Below are 18,679 nucleotides of genomic sequence, written 5' to 3'. Positions count from 1 at the left end.
CAGGCCACCACCGCTGAGCTAAATCCCCAGCCCACATTTAGTGTTTCTTACCTAATACAATTTTTTAGACCTAGTTGCTTACCTACAAAATTAAGTGTTCAGATGGGATTAATTTGGGTGTCTTCACTGATTAAATATCTATCTTATTTAATATTCATAAGCATTGCATATATTGCTTAAATTTTAAGTTAATCTATAGCTCTGCCTTTTTCACAGAGGGCAGTTCTCTAAGATTCTGGAGAAGCCATAGCAGACTGCTCATTTAGTGTGAAAGAAGGAGCCAGACATGAAAGAAGAAAGAGCAAAGACCTCACAAAGCACTTCTGACAAAGAGCAACAGATGGAATGCTAAAAATTCTTACTAATAAAGAAGACAAGAGAAATGGATGTCAAAGGAGAATTTATGAAAAAGTAGAGAAAAATACAGTAGTAACATCAACTGCCTTTTTGTGCCTAAATAAATTTTACCTAGAAAAGATTCATACTGTTTATAAGTGGACCAAAAAAAAAAATCTTCTGGTCACTTATTCCAGAAGTTTCTAAAGCCTGACAGCACATCTGCAGAGAGAGGATGTTATTCCAAGATGATCAACTGCAAGTTGCTAAATTAAGATCAAAATGTCCTTAACCTTGAACATTTTTCAAAGAGTTCTGAGAAGAAAGGAGCTCTCTAGGGGGCTGTATAATTATATGATTGTATCTTTCTAAGAGACTGTTTACAGATAAGGAATATTTCCCTACTGTTTTTCAAAGCAAAATATATGAAATGAAATAGTTTAGTTATATTTGTTGGGGTGACTGGAGTAGGGCTTGCAAACACTGCAAGCTATCTTTTACCGCTTTCCGTTTATTCCTTATTATCAAACACTAATTTAGGAGATCTACCACGGACCCCAACATATTCAAAGCTAAAATAGCCAATCCTTTGTAGTGAATTCTGATGACATCTTGGAAAGTAATTTGCTCCCTGATATAAACAACACACCCTTTTTCTTCATTTATTTCCTTCTGCTTGAAACAAGGAGAACACGGGTGGAGATGCAGCAGACATCTTGCAACTATGAGGATTACAGTGACAAAACCAAGAAGGGGATATAATGATAGAACTAATCCAGTACCTTGTTGATACCTATAGTGGCTGAATTAGCAGTAGAGGAACTACGGTGGACCCTTGACTTATGATCTTGACTGGCTCCCAACGGGTTGTTGTAATTCAAGTTGGTTGTACATCAATACAGTTGAGATCCGAATGTTTACCTGGGTACATGCCATATTAAACGGGAGGCAGATGAATTCTCCATTAATGTAATTAACTGAAGTTGTTCATATGTCAGGCCAGTCGTAACTTTAGGGTCCAAACTTTTTGTCATTTGAGAAACAAAAGGAGGGCTGGGGATTTAGCTCAGTGGTTCTGGCACCTGTCTCGCAAGCACAAGGACCCAAGTTCAATCCCTGGTACCAAAAAACAAAACAAAAACAAAACTACTACATCAGAAAAAAAAGGTAAGTCACTTTGATTCCATTTCTATTATATTAACCAAAGTTATTACAAAAAAATTTTGAGTTCTAATATCAGGTTTTGAGATCCTCCCTAGCATGTCATAATTATAGTCCTATTCTGGACTCTTCAAAATCAAACTTGTCTAGATTAGGCGTGAGAAAGAGAATACTCCTTTGGTAACTCTGGTATTCTTCACAAATTTTTAAATAGTAATATTTTTAAGCCTGTTTATCCTTCTAAGTAATTCTGAGGCAAGTTCCCTCAGGAAGTGGTGATTATAATGTTTTGCTCATGTACATAAGCAGAATAGTCAAGCAAAATAAGCAAAGCAGAATGGTTAAAGAACATGGTGAATTTTGCATTTCAAAATAGCTAAGAGAGTGAATTTCAGGTGTATCCGTGCAAAAAATGTGAAGCATTTGAGACCATAGATGAGCTAATTTGTTTTATTTAATCATTTCTCCTTATATAAATATATTAAAAGAACATATTATACTCTATAAATATAATACAAATATGTATTGCCAATTCAAACTAACATTGATTTAGAAAAAGACTGTGGACTCAGATTAGATTTTCGAGAATTCTTCATCTGTTATGTATCTTGGAAAAATTAAATAATTTCTCTGGAGTTCCCATGAAGTGAGTACAATTGATAACACATGCCTACCTTAAATAATTAAATGGGTTAATGCAGATAAAGTTTTTCTATTCTTGCTTTCAATATATTTTAGTTAGTTTTGTTTCCTTTGAAAAATTTAGGGTAGAGGCTCTTTGCCCTTTAGGCTGTAAACAGGTCTTTCAGGACACGATCCTACGCTGAAGGTGTTTTTCACAAAGAAGTCCTTAAAGTGTGATCAGTGGACCAGTAACGTCAGTGCCCCCTGTGCATCAATTACAAATGAAAATATAGCAACTGAGAGTAGAGCCCCAAGCTCTCTGTGTCTTAGCAAAACTTTTAAGTATATCTGATGCAGGCTAAAGCTCGAGGAAGCTAAATTGAAGCATCTGTCTCAGAGTCCCCTGAAGAACTTCAACAAAATAATATCGCTTCCCAGATCGTACACCTGTCGAACTGGAGAAGCTGTCTAAGAGGCTGACAACTGAGCATGCGTCACAGGTGATCTTCAGAATGTTACTATTTGAGAATTCTGCCCCTCCTAAGGTGTGTTTTCCTGACCCATAGTCTTTCTTATGTTAGAAGATCTGTTTTTGTTTTATCATTATTATTTTATATCTCTCTCCATTTACTATAGTCTACTATAGAGTCGGTGCTCAATGTCCCAAAAGTTTCATTAGAGCGTGTATAATTTCCTCTAGAAGAAACACCACACTTATGAGAATGTGCTATTTACGAGTTTATTTAAATTTGCCATTTAATGAGTTCTGTTCATTTTTAAAAACATTTTAATTTTTGTCTTGCAGTCAATGTTTTCCACCTTCACTTGGAGATAGAAACAAATAAATAAAATTAAATATTAATTTTTAAGTTTACACATGTAAATAAGTATGTCAAATTTAAATAATTGAACTTTCTAATGATAGGAGAAGTCTGTTTATAATCCCATCCTTCTGAAGCTATTAAAGATGAAAACTACAGCGAGACATTTGGGAAAAGCTATATTGGTCTTAAATTGACATAATTTTATTGTAGAAAGTGAAAGAAATGTGCTTCTTGGATATAAAGTCATAACCACAAACCTACAAAAAAGCAAAGTATTGAATTATTGAATTGCATCTGATCAGCTATTTCCTTGTGTGTGCGTAGCCACTAATATTTTTAATGCCTGCTAGCAAAAAACAAATATTTTTACCTAATTTCAAATTCTTCACGTATATTTATCAAAATTGTGGAAATTGAAGAAATTATCCAGTGGCCTATTTTCTACACTATGAATCATAAAGAATACCATTTTCTTTTTATTTCTTACAAAGCAGTGTCAGTCTACTTCATGTCTTTCAAAGAACATCATTGAAAAACAGTCAGCCTAGCAAATGGTGAGTTATTAGTGTCTGCTAGGTCCCTGTGGCATCATCAAACCCTGTTCCCAGGGAAGATGAGAATGTTCTTGTTCAGGTTATAGAAAGCTGTAGTGAGGTTTGATGAGTGTCTATGGGCTGATGATACATGATGCCCACGTGTACACACAGCCATTGACCTCACGTTCAAACTTCAATCCATGTCATCATTAACTGCAGACAAGAGAAAGACCTAAGTGTGCACCTGCACCAAGGCACCGAGATGCACACGAACCAAGGTGAGTACAACCTGATTTTGTCAGTGTGAGACTAACTAGGTTTAAACTACCAAACCCTCGACACAAGGTAAACCAGCCTAGGACTTCCCTCTGTGCTGCAGACAAGTATGGGTAAGGGGAGCTCACCAGTAGGATTCATGTGCACTAAAATGTCTGTGCACAAAAAAGACATTCCTTAAATACTGAATGGATGAATGACTTGGTGTCTTAAAACAGTCCTCACCCACATCTGAAGAAAACACTTTTCAAAGGGCTGGAAGCCTTCCTTCCCCCATCAACTTGCAATCAAATAAACACTTAATTAGAAACATATCTGTGAAAATTAGAGAAACTAATCCACTCTCATAATCACATACTTTAATTCAATGGTTTTTTTTTCCTTTTCATTGAGTTTATTGGTACTTTTTAGGTACACAGTACAGTTACATTCATCATTGGGATCTTGTGCCTTTACACGACAGGTCTTGGTTCTCATTTTTTCCCCGTACCCCTGCCCACCCTTCACCCCCCCTTCCTTATTTACAAAGACTTTGTTTCCAATTTTTTCTTTCCTCATATTTTTCTTGTTCCTTATTTCCTTTTCCCCACCCTTCCCACTTCGCCTACATCTTTAGCCCTTTTCTTCCTATTTCACATTATCAGTTATACAATTTGGATCTTATTTACACTTTTTGTTTTTCACACCAGAGAAGCTATTTGACATTTACACATGTGTGTCTTATTTATTTCACTTAAGAGCCTCAATATGCATCCATTTTCCTATGAATGACTCTAATCTCTCATTCTTTGTGGCTGAGTAGTATTCCATTTTATTCAACATTGAAAACCTCTCATTTGTCATTTACACATTCCCAAGTTCAGGGTCTGACTCTGGCATATGTTGCTCTGAGCAAAAACAAAACAAAACAAAACAAAAAAACCCTTCTTAGGTTCCGTTCCACATATGCATTATGGGGGCTATACTACCATATATTTTTATTGTTTGACTGTTAGGATTACACAACACAATCCAATCACAGAGATAAGCAAACTGCCTTGAGCCTAGCAAGAACTCAAGGCATTAGCTGATACAACAGCAGAGAAGCAAATGTACAAGCAAACAGACCCAGGGCACTGACTCCTGCCCAGAGGCCCTTGATTCATGCCTTGAAAGCTTTCTTCCCTTCGGCCAACAATATAAGACAAATCTTTCAAAGATAGTTTTATACTTCCTGAATGATTGAAATTATATATTTAAAAATTGATGAGTTCTGCAAAACTATGAAAGAACTCTATTTCTCTATGTTTCCTCTCCATAAAACCAATTTGTAGGTTTAAGACATATCTCCTTACCCTACTGCCCTCTGCCACAATCAAATGATGTCACTGTGAACAGAGAAGTCAACGACACCATCAACAAGCTAAGGTAACAGCAGATGAAAATTCATAAACTCAATAGTGAAATTCAGTTTTATCAGTAAATCTTAGCTATATGAATTCTATTTTTAGTGTTTCTTAAGTGGAATACTTGAGGCCAGAGTACTTCGGATTTTAGATTTTTTTTTTCAGACTTTAGGGTATTTTCATATACATTATATATTATCTTGGAGATAGGACTGAAGCCTAAATATAAAATTTGTTGCTGTACATCTAAAAAAATGCCCACAGAAACACAAAGTCTGTAATATTCTTATGTTAAAAAGTTACACATATATTGAATGAATGTTTCACTTCTAAGAAAGAACTTTCTGAACAACCTCTAATGTGGATGAGTACAATTTAACAAAACTCAGATAAATATTTGCAGAAGTTCTACAGGACAAAAAGCATAGAGTTAGATGCTGCAAGAGATAATTGTACTTCGGGATAAGTAAGACTCTATACTTGACCTCAAATAAATTAACTTTAAATCGAGTGGATGAGTCACATACAGAGTGTAAAAATATCAAAAGGTCAAGGTAAGCAGTCATGTAGAGGTACAAGATCCCAACAATGAATGTAACTGTACTGTATCCCTAAATGTACCAATAAACTCAATAAAAAAAAAAAATGGAAATGTGGGGATTCTTGAGAAGGAAATAAAATATCAGTTAGTTGATGGAGGAAAGGCTGAAGGAAGTAGGTTTCCTTTGGTCTTTGAATTGGTCCCCTTCTCCACCTGCTAAGACTGAGGCTAGGGTGGCACAGGGAATAAAGACATGTGGAACCAAGAATCCTTGCTACTCTTTACCAGGATGTATTTTAGTAACATCTAAGGGCTCTTGAGGTCAGAGAGATTGGGGTTTGATGTCTTGGCCCCATCTCTCTCTCTTTTATGTTACCTATCCTTTCAACACCTCAGGGCCTTTCCCTGTGATTTCTCCAGTCCACGGGGGAGAACAAAATGATACAGAGCTAAACTCAGTGTCCAACACGCAGAAAGGGTTTGGTGTGGCTGGTGAAATGGTTACAATGACAGTAACGATGGTGGTAGGGGGAGCATTGATGCAGGCCCTTCCCACAGCTGGTACCAATTAGGACTACAGCTGAAGAACTGGAGGGTCCAACGCTTCACAGATAAGTGGCACTCCATAAGTGTAAGCTGGTGTGCACATGATGACGTGCACTATAAGGCAGGGAAGGACCTCAGATGTGTTAAACTATCTAATGACAGAGGAAGTAGTCATGGAAACCAGAATTTCTTGAGCACTTACTTTATGACAACCCACATATCGGGTACTTTCAAAGTATTTGAGTATTTGTTCTTCATTACATTATGCAATAGATCCTAATATTAGTATTCTTTTCTTTCAGATGTAGTCTCAGAAAAGTTACAATAATCACCGAAGTTTCCACAGTCATTATGTGATAGAAATAATTTCAAATTCTGTATTTTTCTCAATTACTAAACTATATGATTAAGCAGCTTTCCCTATGCTTGATTCTCGTTCTGAGGCCTGCTTGCTTTAGTCAGTCCCATAAGTGAAGAAGATTAAACAAAAAAAAAAAAATTGTCGTATTGGCTTAGCTTTGTTTTATCACCTACCTTCCCTTTTCACGTAAGGGATTGTTTCGATGAGTGGTGATGAGCACAGTCACCTTGCCCAGATTCTGTAAGGACGAGGGGTCAGATATAAAAGGAAGCAAATGCTGTCTGACAATCCTTCCCTTGTAGAGGGACATGGCAGGAATGTGAAGGAGGGACCATGAAGAAAGGCACAGGAAAGAAAGCATCCAGCCAGCTGAGAACACTTAACTAATACTACTACTGATAAGTAATAGACCTTCCTGTGCTATAGGCATTGTATTAAATGCTTGACACGGATAATCTTATTTCTCAAAACAGTTCTATGAGGATGGAAATATTATTATCATCATTTTACTGGTGGGAATAGTGAGGCTCCACTAATCTAGTAAACTGCCCAACATAAAGGGCTAACAGGAGAAAAACAGCCATTTGAAATATCTCAACACTTTTACACTTAACCATGTATTTTACTGCCTCTTGAAGATATGAAAAGTACAATTCACTTTGCCCATAAGTCATTTCTACACTTTAAAAAAAGTTGAGAAAACTGCATAGGAGAGAGAGAGAGAGAGAGAGAGAGAGAGAGAGAGAGAGAGAGAGAATGTTCTTTGCCTTACATGATACAAACTTGTGGTAATCTGAACTAATGACTGAGAAACAGGAAGCAAGGTTTAAAGTATTCATACTCCTACCCATGAGTATGGTAGGACAATATATTTGGCATTGAGCTACACTATTTCAGAAATTGTGGGGTCCTGTAGACATACAAGCCAGGTCTCTACCACCTCTCAAATCCTCAAATAACATTTTTTTTCTATAGAACCATTCTTTGCATGCTTGTCATTCATCTACTGGCCTATTTCTTTTCTTATTTCTATACAAAAAGATACTAAGTCTTTGCTGTCAGATGTGAAAAGAGTGGATGAGAGGTAGTCCTGGTGCCTCAATGTGGGCTTTTTTAAAATCTTAATTCTATTATGCCAAATTCACTAAACTTAATTATAGTGAATGCAGAATTACACAATTACCCTCTGTTCAGTTCTTCAGATGCTATATTTTGATAAAATTTACTATATGCCACTGTTCCCCTGAACGCTAGAAATGGATGTGTTGATATAAAATGTGTTATAATTACAATTAAAATACAGCTTACATAATGATAGCCTTAAAATAAAATTATAGATGTGTAGGACAACATGGTTATGCATTTTGAGTATAAGTACATGTTTAGACCAATATATCTGTTAGCTGAGTGAATAAAGAACAGAACTTTGGTTAAGCTAAGGAGTCTAAGGGCTCAAGAATCGAAAGGGAGAAAGGGAGGGCCGGGGACTTAGCTCAGCAGTTCGGTGGCCTGCCTTGCAAGCACAAGGACCCCAGTTCAATAACTGGTACCAAAAAAAAAAAAAGGAATCTAAAGGGAGTTTACAGCTACTGCAATAAAATTTCATCAATCATATCTTCATTTTAAAAAGTAAATGATTGGCTATAAAACAATAATAGTAATAATAATAATAATAATAGTAATAAGGCACTAACTAAATAGTTGTGAATTACTTTGCATTAAAGATGTATCCACAGGGCCAGGAATTTAGCCTGGTAAGGCCCTGAGTTCGATCCCTGATACTGGAAAAAAAAAAAAAAAGATGTATCCACTCACAACTTACACCTTATTAGAATTATCCCAAAGAGGAAGGTAGAAAGTTCTAAATTTTTGTACTTATAATTGTGTGACAAATATAAGTACAAAAATTTAGAACTTTCTACCCAGTTTTAACATAGAGATGAATCATATTTCATTTTAGAACATCATTTCTAGTCAATAATTAGTATTCGTAGAAACCTCAATGCTAATCACATTATCTCTTTTAGACTTGAAAGTAATATTTTTGTGTATTTTAATTTATTTTATTTCATTTTTATGTTTGCAATGCTTGGAACAGAGCCCAGTACCTTGTGCATGCCAGGAAAACACTATAGCACTGAGCTATACCCCAATGTAGTGCTTATTCTTACTATCTCCATTTTATATAAATGCATCTCTTGTCAAATCTTTCCTCAAAAAGGAAGACTTGGACAGCCAACTGTATGTTTAATAGTTGTCCTTGGATGTCAAGAAATATCTGGAGCCTTCTATCTTCAAAACAGATCTTTAAACTCATAAATTTGCTCCACTTCAAGCCATTTACACTTGAAATGATAGTAATATGACTTTTCCAGCTGCCTCAGTTCCAAGTCTTGGAATCACCATGGTCCTACTTCTTCCTTTCACGTCCTACATCCAACACACCAAGAAATCCCATCTTGACCTTCACAATGAATCACTTCTTGGAACCTCTGCTGTTAACATCCTGGCCCAAGCCATCAAACCAACAGCCATCTTACAGACACCTGTAAGTACCTCCTATCTCTTCTCCTAGATTTTATTATGTTCCTTTATCCTCAACACCACAAACAGTGTTAGAAGTTTAGAGCAAAGGACAGATCAAGTCACATTTCTATTGCTGACTACCTAAAAAGCAAGTGCTGGTCATGACCTACAATGCCTTGCACAACCTGGCCCTATAGTATTTCTAACCTCAAACCTCTTTCTGCTTCCTCAGCCCCTTTGACTCCAGTCAGCTTTGGCAGCTTCCTTGATATTCCTCCAACAGAGTAGACCCATCTTGCCTTAGAATTTTGAAACTAGTTCTTCTTCCTCCCAGGACATGATTTCTTTTGAGTCCACTCTGCCAATCTCCTCACCTCAAGTATTTGCTCAACTGTCCCCTTATCAAGTTCACCCTGACCACCTTATTTAAAATTAGAATTCACATTTATATCCCCCAGGCACTGCCAACTCAATAATTTTCAGCATGTTCCACATTCTTTTCCTTGTCCCATAATGTTCAACTTCTAACATACCATAGAATTTATTTATAACATCCATCTGTTTCTACACATGCCAGTGTAAGCTGAGAGAAAGGAGAGAGGAGAGGGAGAGAGAGAGAGAAGGGTGGGGTAGAGAGGGAGAGGGAGAGAAAGGAGAACATAGAGCTTGTGCTTTTGTATTGATTAATCTAAGCACTTATAAAAGAGCACATGAAAGGGGCTTAATAAACATTTCTGGAAAAAATACAGATGAGGAAAGTAGGAGTAAAGCTAAGAATGTTTAAGTTTCCTAAGGTGGCTCTGTGACAAGAAGTGTTGCAAAGGAATTCAACCTCAGGGCTCCCTGACTTCTACTGCCCTTAGCTTTCTGAGGGTCTTAAATCCTTTCAATTCTTTTGTTATAGTCAATACATGAAAATTCTCACTCCATTGAATAACATCACTAAAGTCTCTCTCTGATATATACATACACATATATACACATATAGTGTGACAATACAATGTTTAAATTTTCAAAAAATATTACAGTTAAAATGCATTGCCATTAATAACCTCAAAATATGCCCTCCCCTCAACTTAAATGCACTTATCCTATGATTCTTGTCACTTTCTGAAGCAACTCTGGAAATCTCTTATGAGTGTCTCTAGTTATACTGTCATGGCTGCCTCACTGTCTTGAGTTGATTCAATATATTTACAGGTCATTCTATGGTGCCGGATCTGGGGAATAAGGTAGAAGAAGGCACATTGTAATGTTTCTAACAGCCTGCGTTTATACTGGATGGCACTTACATTCAGAATACTTTTTATCATACTTGGCAGAGACACAAATGAAAAAGAACTTTCAGAACTGCTTTGGAAAGTGGCAAATATAATATAAGTGTGTTTGAAGTGGAAATAAGGGGCAGTATTTTAAAGAGAATTAAAGGTAATGTGTTGCTGTGATTTTCGTGTTACTTAAACACAAACTGTAGGTTTTTTTCAGATTCCATTAAATAGAGTGTGGGATACTGTAGTAATTTTACAGAAAATTTAGCAATAATAATTATTTAGGCAATTATGACATTTAATTACATCACGATGATAAGATAAAATAATGGCTTTAAATTTTATAGAATACTTACACCATTTAAAATCCAGTGCTACAATATTTCTATGTATTTTTCATATAATCCTTACAATGACAACATCAGACAGGTACTTTTTATTGTTCCCATTTCAAAGGTGAGGAAACTGATGAAAGTATGGTACCTGTTTGATCAAGATCAGACAGCTACTGAATAGAAGGGATAGACTGAAATCCAGGCCTAGCTTGAGAATTTAATTATTGACTCCTACAGGAAAATTCTGATCATTCCTTAGGTAGAGTTTGTTTCCTTGTGGCAAACATCCATCATGGTGTCTGCCTAAGCAGAAAACTTCAGAACATAAGCAAGTTTGCAGCATGGGGAAATATTTAAACAATACTCTAACAAATAGAAATCTTCGCATCTAAACAACAGCTCAGAGGGCTGAGCCCTTCTCAGTGACCTAGTCGCCGCCTTCCATCAAGAACCAGAGGAGGAAGCAGCAGCTGCTGCGGAATAGAAAGAACAACACCCAGAGATGGAGAATTCTGTAAATGGCCAATTATAAAACTATTAAGCTGCGGCACTTTTATAGCAAGAGGCAAAATAATCCATTAAACTGAAAATTCTCCTACCCTTCCCTTCACAGCCCAAAGAAACATTAGTGTTGCATTTATTAGGATGTATTTCCTGTGCTTTATCAACTTGACTTTCAGCAATGGTATTAATACAGCGCTCTCACTTTTCACATATATCTAAATGATGGATTTGTCCTCTTGAGGTTTGCAGAAAGAGTGAAGTGAATGAAATAAAGTTTAAGAAGAGCCATCATAATGCATAATGGTGGGCACTGAATCAGGACAAGAAGGAACATCATTTCTCATTCATTTGAATGAAGAGGCTACTATATATTTATGCCAGCATATCAGGCTACTTGTTGAATAACAGAACAGGCACTTGTCACTTGGAAGTATGAGTCCCTGTGTTAAAGATGCAATGGATCTATAGAATTAGTCTTGTTTTATAACAAACGAAATATTTCTGTGCATAGATATGGTTAAACAATTAGCAATTTGGACATCTTTAAACCACTACTATTTCAGGCTACACAAATCTATCATTATTTTAACCATCTCTACATTCGTGCAGCAATTCAACAGTAGGTATAGTGGTTAACAACCTGAATATTATCTGAAAAATCTACGATTCAACCCAGACTTTACCGGTAACTAAATAGGTGTCTTTGGAGTATGAGAATCGCATTCATGATGTTCAATGTGAACGACAATATCACATTTGCAGGACTATTGTGAGAACTAAAAGAGTTGAAGTATTTTTTAGTATATGGGCACAGTAGCTCATTCTGGAGATTCAAATTATTTTTATGGTACCTACTGTTACTATTGAAAACAATTTAGAGCTCCTCACTGAATGTAATCTATATCATATATCGCTGTAATTTTACATTTTATTTTTGACCTTCTAATATATTAATTTAAGAAACATTTACTGGTAAATATAATTGAAAGGAGGTCAGGTGTCAAACAAGAAGGTGTCATAATATTAAAAATCATGGCACAATAATACTCTTCTCCACTATATATTTTCTTGTGAAAAGTTGTATTTCTATTTTTTCAAGTGTAGACAACATATATATTTATTGTGACAAATCACAAAAGAACCATTAATTAATTAGCCCAACTGTATGTTGCATAAATTTCCACATAAATAGTGTATTTTAGTCACCAGGAAAATGTGTTTGCAAATGCTCTTTATTGCCTATTTAAAGCAAGAGGGTAGGAGGAGAGCCAAGCTTGTTGCTTACTGTGCAGGGGCCCAGGAGTTTAATATGCTCTGTACTCTATTATGCTGTGAACACACTTCTGTACCCTGGCACAGGAACAAAAGATTGGCTTTAATGAAAGGAACCCAGTATTGTTGCAAGGGTTCCAGAGAGGAGGCCTATAGCCGAAGGTTTAGATCAAAAGTATCTGCCCTCTCAACTGCATCAAGACAGGAAAGAAGCAATCATAAATGCTTAAAGCAATTACAGTAAATGTTGACAGAACAAGGGAGAAAGCAAACTTCCAAACTGGGGCTATAACAATTATATTTAAAGTAAGGAAAATATCATGTATTTCACTTGGTGAAACATGGTCATTCAGTGAATGTTATATTAATGTAGCAAATCATTTGCTTTAAATTGCAGGTGGCGAACAAACTCAACATAGAGAAATGCTTTTCTTTTTTAATTGAGAGATGCTTCTACATGTAGCTCTTGTTGGCTCTGAGAATTTCCTATCAGCAGGGCTCTGATACTCTACCATTCAGCCCTGTGTGACTCTGTGCTACAGAAAGCCTCTCCTTGGGCTGGATGGTCACTGGGCTTCGAAAATCCTGGACAGAATGTAACTTTCCTATTTATCTCTGGCAGAAACATCTCGAGGAGGATTTTGGTTGGTCTGGAAAAGGTCCAGTGCCCACGACTGAACTGATCATGTGCTTTGCTTGACCTGGGTCAGGTGACTCATCTCTGGGGCCAGGGGCATGGACAGGCTGTCATTATGCAGTTTCTCAGAAGAGAAGCCTAGCACTATTATACGATGAGACTGGACAAGACACTGGGTAGACAAAGGCAACCGCTGCTACTATAAACTCCACGGTTCCTCCACCAGGCCTTGTGTGTTACTAACATGCAGGAAGTTGACCTCAGAGGTTATTTTCCCGGCTACCAACCTTGATATATACAATTAAGGAGCGAAATAACAGAAAAGAATAAGGGCATAATATGAACATGGGAAATTAACCAGACTATTAATGGTCAAGAAAGTTGTATGGAAAAAAAACTTGCAAAAGTTCTCTCAAACTTACTGAGAATTCAAAATGGGAACTTGACACAATATCATGGAGTTTTGATAGGGGCAGATTTTCTCCAAGCCAAAGCAACAAAAACAGGAAGAAAAAAACAGATACTTCTAGCAAGCACATTTTTAAAGCCAAAAATGAGATGAGGCAAAGAAGGTGAAGTGATTTATTAACAGTAATCTAGCAGGTAAGTGACAAGATTAAAACCAGAGCACACATGTAACCCACCTAGGTCTTTTAGATCCAATGTGTACGCATGTAAAAAATAGAGCACTTCTAATTTGTTAGACTCTAAGTGTTTGTGAAGTTGAACACAATCACTGCGTCAATTACTAGTAAATAGAAAAATTACCAAAGACATCTGAATTGTATGGTCTGCATCTAGATAAAATGCATACAAGGGCATCTTCAAATATAGTATGTGCCTGTGTTCATTCCTTCCCTCTCTGCTCTTTGAAAATATACCCCTTTAAAAATTTCCCACTCACCATCTGTTAGGTAAATTTCCTGAAACACAGTCAATGTGGAGTCAGAGATTTTTGTTATAGAGATTATTCCAAATGGCAGTGATACCTATATTTATGCAACTTAAAAAGTGCAGGTTAGAATTGCTTTTAAAAAAGTTCCACACTAGAGTAATATCATATTACCCCGTGAGCAAAGTTCTATTCCTCTATTCCATTGCATAAGAGATGGGGAGAAAGGCAAGAAAAATCTAGGCACAAATGCCTAAAATATTGTCCCCAAACTTTGAGATTATATTCAAGTTTCAATGAATGGGAGAAAAATACTAACAACTTTACAGACGAGCTTCACTTATTCTACAAGATCTACAGGCTGAGATTGGCATTACGATCCATTTTTCTTCAATCTAGTTACTTTTGGAAAAAAAAAAAAAGCAGGTGGAACAGATGCCATCCAACTCTAAGTCTATAGCCTAGACCATGTCACTACATGTAAAGTATCTTTCATTTACAATCTAGAAGTAGTAAAAGTAATTTGTATTGTCAAGAGTGTCTGCTCTCCAGTCTGTAGCAGAGAAGCCTCGAATAAAAATATTCTCATTACTTTCCACTAAAAACATATATCTGATTATCTATAAAAGAGTGGGTCATTAGAGATGTATTCTTTGGTCACCGTATTATATAACCTCTCCACTGTAAGCCCCACCATATTTTTAAAAAATATGTTACTCACAGTCCATGTTAATTTATATTTAATCTTTCTAATACTAGCAGAGTATTATTTTGCATAGGCTCAGAAACAAATCTCCAGAAATTCCTCCCTGATGCTCCTTTGAAGCTGAACATGTATTTCAGGGCAGTGGCACTGATTTAATTCTAGTTGGTGGGGCCCTGGCCGCGTGCGAATTTCACTAGCCTCAAATTTCTGGATTTAAAAGATCCACTGGATACAATTCCTGTCATTGACTAACCTGTGCAGTGCGGTTAGAGAGGACACCAAGAAGAGCGGCTCAGCTCCTATCTGGAGCCTGGTACACCAGCAGGCAAAGGAGAATTTCAAGTTAAAGACACTATTTGCATCTAAGTAGTCTTTCTTGCCTAGGTCTTCATTTTCAGGGGAGAACTTCCTCCCAGGTTTTCCTCAGCTGCAACCTAATCGGTTACACCCGTTACTATCTCATTTCTCCCTCCTAACCCCCAGCTCACCACCCCCCATTTTAGTACTGAAGTATTTCTTCCCCCAGGCTAGAAGCTTATCTCTCAGTGCCTTTATATCTCAAGTGTTCAGTTTGGCACCATCCCCACAGCAGCAGCAATCCACAGGCACCAGAGAGAAAAACAAAAGTCAAATCACTGTAAAGCTCAGAATCTAATCATTTGGAGGAGTTTATTTTATATAGGACACCTTTAATTGAGCAGAACACCGAAATCCCCGAGTAGAGTCAACTGCCCTCCTTCTCCTCTCCCTGAACTGCCTATGAACAATGAGTCTGTGTGCCATGACTCTCTCCTGATGTTGCAGACTGATAGAAGCTGGAGAGCAAGGAGTTGCACTTTTACGCCTGGAGCTTCTAAAATCACAGGCAAAACAAGGCCACCGAAAGATGCACACAAACACTTGAACGTGGGCGATGGCTAACCAGGATGGCATACCACCCATGAGAGTGCCAGCAGCAGCACAAGCTACAAGTTCGTGCTATCCTCCTGTCAGCCTCTTCTCTGCAAATGCAGGTGAAAACTGGGAGCTCTTTTTTTTCCCCTCAGCTGTTCAATCCAACACGAATAGCTGCAATTTGCAAATTAGAGGAAAATGACAGTGTATGCTCTCAATGGTTTTTTCCCAACCCACACTGCTCACACTGGCATTTGGTTCCTTTTCTCCCCAGCTTAGGGAATGGGAGAACCAGCCATTTGTTTCCTCGAGTTGCCTCAGATTCAAATACCAGAGGAGGCATCAGCTCCCCCTGGAATCTTTTCTCAGCAAGCACAGTCCCTGAGCCTAATCTGCAGTGGCTTTCTTGACTTCAACATTTCACTCTTTTTTTCATATAGACAGGCCCATCTGCAGTAATGCTTACGCTTTGAGTGAAGAGAGGAACAGGCAGCAAAATAATCTGAAAATGCCAAACACAAAATATACCTTCCAGTCCACTCCCAGGGTTCTGAGGGAAATGCTGGAAATTCCCCAAACTCCCAAGTAGCTCTCAGGTGCTGTCTCTGACCTCATCCTTTCTGCAGCAGTGCCCCTCAAGTTGCCCAGCTTTGAGCTCGAAAAGAAAGTGCTTCTAGATTTTGATTACAAACCTCAGCTTCTTCCTGGTAGCAAGGAACCCAGAATAAAGTCAACCATCAAAGCACTTCTAGGATTGCAAACATCTAGAGGTCCCTAAGTGGACACATTCAGGAGCTGGCAGGGATGCTCAGAGCATTAGAGGGGCCACACTACGTGTAGCCTTTGATGAGCACCCTTCCTTGAACCCAAACTGCTCTCCTGGAGGCCTTGCTGATCCCAGATTCAGAAAGGATCCTGGGTTGGAACCCACACCCTGAGGGAAAGCACTGGAGAGGGACCCAATTCTTAAGGTGCAGTAGCCTAAGGCATCAGGATCACATCACACATATCTGGGTACTACTGAGCAGAGAGTCATTCATGGGAAAGGGTGGTCTCCAGTGGAGATGAATCAAGATAGAGAGGGAGAAAGGAAGCAGAAGATGAAAGGGAGGGGAAAAATAACAAGGAAACAGAAAAAGAGAGACACACACATATAGAGAAGAAACACGAACAAGGGAAGCCACTGTTTCAGAGACACTGGAAATTTCATCCATTGATACTCAATGCAGCACTGGAGCCAAGGGGCAGAGGGTGTGGGGAAAGAGGCAGGGAGCACTGCGGTAGAACCCATCGCTCACCAGTCCGGGTTTGCCGTTACCCCACTTTTGCCTGGCCCTCAGGAACCCTGGAACCACAGGAGGAGATCTGCCCGGCCCTGCGCAGCGCACCCCACTGCCCCAAGTGTCTTCTCGCCTAGATCTGAAAAATTATTATCCTTGGACCTCAGATGGGGTGATTGGGGTTTGGGGGCTTTGGCTCCTAAGGGAGATAGAGGGCGAGGGGGCGGAGGGAGGGGGCAGTGAAAGCGATTTTTGTTTCGCAGTTAGCATGAGCTCATCTCTGGGCTGAGGGCTGAAGTAGCAAGAGTAGAAACTGATAGTTCAGCTCCTGCTCGTGGCCGGACTGCAAACGCAGTTTAGACGGTGCAAAACATTGCCCGGAGAAAACCCACGGGATGAGGGTCGAGTCTGAGGATGGTTTCTCCCCCTCGGGTCAGGGTCCCGTCCCTCTTGACCCTAGCTCTACTGGCCAGAAATCCAACCCGGAGGTAGGCAATTAATGTCCACATCCACGTTAAAACGGAGCCCTCAGTTTAAGATGTGCCTCCTTCTGTCCTCTCGAAATTCTCCAAAGGAGTTGAGGTCTCCTGCGGCTTCTGGGTGCGAGGCTGGGGAGTTGAGAAATGCCCAATTCTGAGGGACCATCACATCTTGCATATACCATGCGCCTAACCAGTTCTCCTAGGAGCTAGGCACTTTATTTCACTCTAATGGAAACCCATTTAAATCATCGCTTTGTTTTTCGCAAATTGCTTCTCGTAAATGGGGTCATAAATCCAGGATGTCAAGTCGGATGGAGTGGCGCGTGGACAGGGGAGAGATGGAAAGGAAATAAGCCAAAGAGGGAAAGAACCTCCCAGGGTAGGGTGGGAGGGGTTCAGCTAGACCTCCAGGGTGGAAATGCGGGAGGGCTGACCTGACCAAGCATCCCTGGAGTCCAAGCCAGCTTTAAGGTTACCAGTGCAGGGAGTCACTTCTTATTCCGCCCCGAAGGGAGCGCCCCCCTACCTGGAAAAGCCTCAGGATGTTGGCTACCATGATGGAGACCGAACTCCCCGAAGCCCCAATCACTCCAACTACTTTCTCTGGCTTGACGAAAACGGGGGGTTCGCCGTTGGTGCAGCGTACATCGGAGGTATCCTTCTGGATGAGCGCCTGGACGAAAGTGAGCGACTGTTCGAGCGCGTAAGTGTCCCTGGAACAAGTGTCCAGGATCCGCGCGCCCAGCGTCACGTTAGGCAGCAGGTTGGGATCGCTGTTGATCTGGTCCAGGGCATACAGCATCGCTTCCAGCCTGTGGATCCCGTTCTCCCTCTTGATGTCGCCGCAGGGCACTCCGCTGGGACCCTTGGCGTGCACCGGGAACAGCCCCCCGAGGGTGACATCCCCCTCGATCCGGATCGAGTGCGGGGCGTACATCTCCTGGCCGCGCGCCGCTGCCGCCAGCGCGCACAGGAGCACTTCCAGCACGCAGCAGGGGAACTTCATCAAAGTCAGGGCGCGGAGCAGCTTCCCTAGCTGTACCATGCTGCTCTGGCTGCGGCTCCGGCGGCGGCGGCGCGGGAAGGGACGCCGAGGGTGACATCCCCCTCGATCCGGATCGAGTGCGGGGCGTACATCTCCTGGCCGCGCGCCGCTGCCGCCAGCGCGCACAGGAGCACTTCCAGCACGCAGCAGGGGAACTTCATCAAAGTCAGGGCGCGGAGCAGCTTCCCTAGCTGTACCATGCTGCTCTGGCTGCGGCTCCGGCGGCGGCGGCGCGGGAAGGGACGCGG

General features: G+C 39.7%; 1 protein-coding gene across 3 annotated transcripts in view; it reads right to left on the bottom strand.

Moving 5' to 3' along the window:
• Positions 1 to 18,478, bottom strand: part of Grm7 (glutamate metabotropic receptor 7) — an 865,940-nt gene extending 847,462 nt beyond the window's left edge. For all 3 annotated transcript variants that reach the window (XM_010640462.3, XM_033756960.1, XM_010640455.3), the window contains exon 1: positions 17,913 to 18,478. In XM_010640462.3, coding sequence (XP_010638764.1) covers positions 17,913 to 18,431 — 519 coding nt within the window. In that variant the 5' untranslated portion in view covers positions 18,432 to 18,478. The remainder of the gene's footprint in view (positions 1 to 17,912) is intronic.
• Between the last annotated feature and the right edge of the window lie 201 nt (positions 18,479 to 18,679).

The sequence above is a fragment of the Fukomys damarensis genome, unplaced genomic scaffold (assembly GCF_012274545.1).
Source record: "Fukomys damarensis isolate Sample0158 unplaced genomic scaffold, DMR_v1.0_HiC HiC_scaffold_28, whole genome shotgun sequence".
NCBI lineage: Eukaryota > Metazoa > Chordata > Mammalia > Rodentia > Bathyergidae > Fukomys > Fukomys damarensis.
This window is presented reverse-complemented; position numbering and strand designations above follow the sequence as displayed.